The sequence below is a fragment of the Tachypleus tridentatus genome, chromosome 2 (assembly GCF_004210375.1).
Source record: "Tachypleus tridentatus isolate NWPU-2018 chromosome 2, ASM421037v1, whole genome shotgun sequence".
NCBI lineage: Eukaryota > Metazoa > Arthropoda > Merostomata > Xiphosura > Limulidae > Tachypleus > Tachypleus tridentatus.
Window position 1 is genome coordinate 94,558,758 of NC_134826.1, and position 6,121 is coordinate 94,564,878.

General features: G+C 36.3%; 2 protein-coding genes across 2 annotated transcripts in view; both read right to left on the reverse strand.

Moving 5' to 3' along the window:
• LOC143244590 (uncharacterized) overlaps nucleotides 1-5,255 on the reverse strand; it is a 73,617-nt gene extending 68,362 nt beyond the window's left edge. Inside the window, exon 1 of the mRNA XM_076489554.1 lies at nucleotides 4,086-5,255. The gene's annotated coding sequence lies outside the window, so the exon portion shown is untranslated. The remainder of the gene's footprint in view (nucleotides 1-4,085) is intronic.
• Nucleotides 4,131-5,123, reverse strand: LOC143245563 (uncharacterized). Its single transcript, XM_076491924.1, has 2 exons — nucleotides 4,783-5,123; nucleotides 4,131-4,350 (listed from the first exon to the last, which is right to left on the reverse strand). The coding sequence occupies exons 1-2, from the start codon at nucleotides 5,121-5,123 to the stop codon at nucleotides 4,131-4,133; spliced, it is 561 nt and encodes a 186-aa protein (XP_076348039.1).
• Nucleotides 5,256-6,121: the final 866 nt, after the last annotated feature.

Sequence of the window (6,121 nt, forward strand, 5' to 3'; positions counted from 1 at the left end):
ATATGTTAGGATCTGATATTATTAGAATAGAAATTCATATTAATTTTTAATCAGAGACTTGTGCAAAATACTAAAAAAAGTATTCCTAGATGGCCTTGATGCAATATGTAGTCTCATGCTGGTGTATTAGACCGTGCGTAATGTTTGGTCCTTGACATCATCGGATCACGTTAATAGAATCTTATCAAACATCGTCGAACTTCGTAACTTGTGATTATTGATATAGCTAGAATATTTTTTCTTTAATCATTTTAACCCCATTGTCTCAGAATAACACAAAGTAAAACGTAACTTAAATAACTGTGCGAGGTGTTTTTACTCTGGTAGACTTTTTTTTTCCCTTTAACTGACTGTAGTTGAACACATGCTGAATCAAAGTGACTGTGGTGAGAGGATCACAAACACACTCGAAAAAATGGTTTCACACCGAGAAACGGACAAGTAGAATGTACAAATTGACTTGTGTTCAAAGTTTCATACACACTAGGAAAATGGTTTAACACGGAGAAACAGACAAGTATAATGTTCAAATTGACTTGCGTTCAAAGTTTCACAAACACTCGGACAAATGGTTTCACACGGAGAAACAAACAAGTGGAATGTTCAAATTGACTTGTGTTAAAAGATTCACATACACTTGGACAAATGGTACGGAGAAACAGACAGGTAGAATGCTCAAATTGACTTGTGTCCAAAATTTCACACACACTCAGACAAATTGTTTCACACAGAGAAGCAGACAAGTAAAATGTCCAAAGTTTCACATACTCGGACAAATGGTTTCTCACGGAGAAACAGAATGGTAGAATGTTCAAATTGACTTGTGTCCAAAGTTTCACACACACTAGGAAAAATGGTTTCACATGGAGAAACAGAGAAGTAGAATGTTCAAATTCACTTGTGTTCAAAGTTTCACACACTCGGACATACAGATGATACAGCAATATTCACAGTGACTTGTGTCTAATTTCACACAAACAAATAGATAGACAGGTAAAGCAATGCTCAAAGTGACTTTAGTTCAGTTTTACAGAGAAAAAAAATACTTGTGTTCGCTATGTTCGTATGCTTTAAGTTAGTAATAAGGTCGCTCATCTTCGTCACGTTTTTCTAACCTGGTTGAAGCAATTCCAGATTACAGCATATTTCCTTGTCTGTAGTTTTGTTTTGTTTTTACATGACAGTAACAATGTTACTTGTGATTTTATTAAATGTGTGTTAATAGCGTATAGTTGAAGTGTAAAAAGGTTTTAATTAAGCCTATTTAGAGCTGTATTATTATTCGCTTGTATAAATTATAAGCTGGTATTTTTGTTCTGAAGGGCTCACAGAAGCAGGTATTAAGCAGTAGTCATCGTGACTGGGTTATGTAGCTTAAAACCAGATTCTAAAGTTCCTTACGATTGTAGAGTTAATCACCTTTCTTCATACCCCTCCCTATTTTCATTCACAGGGAACATTTGGTCATAATTTAAGTTATAAATTGTTTTCAGAATCTTTCTCGAACGAAATACAAAAATAATTCATAAAATATAAAAGTTAACTTATTCGCCAACTATTCTAATTTTTCTGGTTCCTCGGAATACAAAGTGCCTGATCATGAAACGGTCAATCTAAAATCTGAACCGTTATTTGCAAAATTAAATAAATAAATATGTATTTATTTGTGTGCTCAGAACTAGCGAACTGCTTTTCCGATTTTCATCAAACTTGACGTCCACTTTTAAACCGCAAAGTAGTGATTTAAGGTCCGGCGTTCCGATCAGACCTCATATATCTTCCCCTTGCATTGTATCCACTTTCTTCCCTGGTGATTTGCTTTGAATTTCGCGCAAAGCCACACGAGGGCTATCTGCGCCGGTCGTCCCTAATTTAGCAGTTTAAGACTAGAGGGAAAGCAGCTAGTCATCGCCACCCACTGCCAACTCTTGGGCTACTCTTTTACTAACGAATAGTGGGATTGACCGTCACACTATAACGGCTGAAAGAGCGAGCATGTTTGGAGTTACGGGGATTCGAACTCGCGACCCTCGGATTACGAGTCAAGTGCCTTAACCACCTTGCCATGCCGGGCTACATAGTGTTTTTGATTAGGTATCTTATGCTCAGGGGATCCATTCAAGGTCCTGTGAATTTAGGAGTAAGAAGAAAAAGACTTGCAAGAAAAGAAGAGTTAAAAAAGGGCTGGTAGCCCTTTATTCTCGTCTGAGTGTCAGAATTGTGTCCGGCATGGCCAGGTGGTTAAGACACTCGACTCGTAATCTGAGGGCCGTGGGTTCGAATCCCTGTCACACCAAACATGCTCGCCCTTTCAGCCGTGGGGGCATTATAATGTGATGGTCAATCCCAGTATTTGTTGGTAAAAGGGTAGCCCAAGATTTGACGGTGAGTGATGATGACTAGCTGCCTTCCCTCTAGTCTTACAGTGCTAAATTAGGGACGGCTAGCGCAGATAAACCTTGAATAGCTTTGGGCGAAATACAAAACAAACAAACAAACTTTTAGAATTGGAGATGGCGACAGCAATGTCACAAACGTGAGTGGTAAAAACAAATTTTAAATTTACTAATAAATTTCTCGTTTGGATAAATAATCTCAACGTACTGACCAAATACTTATGATGATTAGACCATCTACATATTTATATATTAGTCTTTTTTTGGTCAGGATGCCAACAGCTGCTTAAAATATTTTGTCCAAAAACACTTAGATATGTTTCAAAAATTAACTATCGTAAAGTGGAAGAAAATATCGGTGGGTCAAATGATTATATTATTGTTATCCATAAATTTTACTTTCTTAGAAGTTAAAGACTAAAAGGCAAATATCAGTTGTATCAAGCTGATAATGTGAACATAAATAAACTGGTAGACGAAGTAATGAAAATTACACCAAGTAAATAAATGAGAAATTTAAAGACAATGATATAAAACCGAATCTCATCTAGGAAAATGTGACATTTATCAGGGTTGTTTTCTGGAATCAAATAACAAGACTTATAAGCAATTTTACAGTTCTAGAAAAAATAATAACATCACTGTTTTCGGTTAAGCACAAGCTATGTAGCTATGTCTTTTTTCGACTTCGTTCACTAAGTAACAGGGTTAAAAAACAACAAATATTCAGAATAATGAATTCACACTAATACTAAAAATAATTAAATTCGCAATTTCGTTTCATAGAATTACTTCCAAACTTTAAAAATTACAATTAAATCAAGTTTTCGTTAAAACTGTTCTAAAGTAACTGAAAAAAGCAACAGATAATCTAGCATAAACCATTAAACGTTATTGGCATTCTTCAAATGAAATTGAATTATTTAGCCAAGCCACTAATGTTTTACAGGATTATTTATTTGTTGTAAAGCGTACGAAGCTACACTGTGGGCTATTTGTGTCTTGCCCACCGAGAGTATCAAAAATTGATTTTTATCAGTGTGATTCGCAGAACTTGCCGCTGAGTCTCACCAAGAAACATGTTAAAAGTGTTTTATACTTTTTCTTCACATACAACAGCTTTGTTCACCCCCTGTTGACAGATGCGAACACTATTACTTCCCATTGATAATCTTTCCGGCTCGAATAAGTGCCTTTAAACGTAAATCATTAATGATGACGAGTCACGAAACAAACCTCGTATATTAACAGAATTACAACACGCACAGCTTTTAACTAAAAGTTTCAGTAGTATGGTACTTCAGGTTTTATTTTACTTACCACAGTTAATCTATATTTACATGGCGTTTGAAAAAATATGTAGCACTGATGGTACTAATTTGTTCTGAAATGTTCAGCAGACAAACTGTTTAATAATACGGGTTAATTGTGATGAATAAATACAATTAAAATCAAATAACGTGCAGACCACCACCAGAAGAAACTTTTTTTTTTCGATTTTTCTATATAATTCACTGCCAAATTATGAATATTTACTTCTAAACTAATGTTGCTTTCGTTCATACTAAGTGACTGAACAACATTAAAACTCACAAGTTTGGTATATATGTATATACACACATATTCGGGTTTAATATTAGATGTATTTACAATGAATACAATTTTCAAAATGTGATACTACATACTTACTTTCGGGGGAGAATAAAACTCAAGCTGCAGTGGTCTTGACAAGAGCTAACCTACATTACTCCAAGCTGCAGTGGTCTTGACAAGAGCTAACCTACATTTCTCCCACTTCTGTTTTCCATCGAGATTGTCTCCGGAAAGATAATTAACAATTCCTTCTTTTACGGATTCCACGACGATTTTGATTAATTTAGGTTTCTCATGTTTCTCCACTTTAGTTCTTTTATCGTAGTGAGAGTGAGATAATTCCACTTCATCTGAATGTTGTCTGTGGAACAAACTTTTTCCTTTCTTTAATTCTTTAAACGATAATCGTCTAAAAAACGGTCTATGATGTGATTTCGGTGATTCAATTTATTGATCTGAAAGATCACTATAATCTTCGTGATTAGTAAAGCCACGGCCCGGCATGGCCTAGCGCGTAAGGCGTGCGACTCGTAATCCGAGGGTCGCGGGTTCGCGCCCGCGACGCGCTAAACATGCTCGCCCTCCCAGCCGTGGGGGTGTATAATGTGACGGTCAATCCCACTATTCGTTGGTAAAGAGTAGCCCAAGAGTTGGCGGTGGGTGGTGATGACTAGCTGCCTTCCCTCTAGTCTTACACTGCTAAATTAGGGACGGCTAGCACAGATAGCCCTCGAGTGGCTTTGTGCGAAATTTCCAAACAAACAAAAAAGTAAAGCCACGTAGGCTCTCATACGACGCATTATGTATAGGTTGCCGGAACTTAACACAATCAGGCCCGTCTGTTGGAGTTCCCTGAATCCCGTGACCGTTAGAAGCGCTAGATAATCGTCTAGTATCCACAGAACCAGAGTTTCCCTCTCTTCTTTTCAATTCAGCATCAAAGAACTCTTGAGATAAGTACGCAAATTTCCGTGATAACTCTTGTGATGCCACGCTCTTTCTGACGCTTGGACGCTCATTGAGAAAAGAGCGGTAGCTGGCGGCGAGCTCGGCCGCGACTAGTCTGGCATGTTTGTCACAAAATTCATGCCAAGCTAACTTATCTTCATTCTCTCCGATGGCTGCTGCAGCCATCACTAACTTTAGATCAAATTCCTACTCTGCAGTAACTCTCTCATATCGAAAATAATCAACCGGAAACACACGTATTTATCCAACAGCCGACAACGACCATGCCAGCAGCTGCTGCCATGACGAACATGTAGGTGGCTTGCTTTGATCAGAAGTTAATGTTAATTGCATGCGCACTGGTGAATGCGCAAAGGTTAACAATTCTACTACGGTGGCTATAAAGGAATACATATTAGGATAATTGTAACTGGACGTTTACATTTTCAACAGTAATCGATTTGGTAAGAACTGCTATAACTAATCGTGCAATCCTTATATACAACGTATTTTCTATTACTGAGGCAATTTACCTGAACGGAAGCTCAAAAATACTCTTGAAAATAATTTTTAAAATCAGGTAATCGACACAACTGAATTTGAAGAGGAAATATCTAAACATAGTCAATATCTTAAACACGTAATTCTTTCTTCAGTTAAACAAATAAATAAGTATAATAAGAGATCTATGTTACTGACAGAGATAGGTAAGTATAATTCTTTGCTTTGTATGACTTGGCAACTTCTCGTGTGTGAAGTTTATTAAGGAAATTATAAGAGAATATTTTTATCACTGTGTTTTTCTTTTTAGAAGAAGGAAAGGAAAATGTGTTGAAGAGATAACAAATATATTTGAGTTTTGATTACTTCAATATATAACTTTAGTATTATTTCACTTTGCAATTTCTGCGCATTACAGTTGAATTTAAATTATCATCAACAGATCACCATGTAAATAACGCTGGGTCTTTCACCAAATTTTCATTTTCGCAAGTTAGACCTTTAGGAAATAATTGGGGTCAGTATTTGTACAGTTTTAATTCACTCTGTTATGTTGTATAAACCTATATTTTAGTTTTAGTGCCCAAAAAAGGTAAATTATTTGTTTGTTTGTTGTTAAGTGCCAAGCTACACAATGGACTATCCGTGCTTTTATCCAAAACCCAATTTTAAGAGTTAAGGAA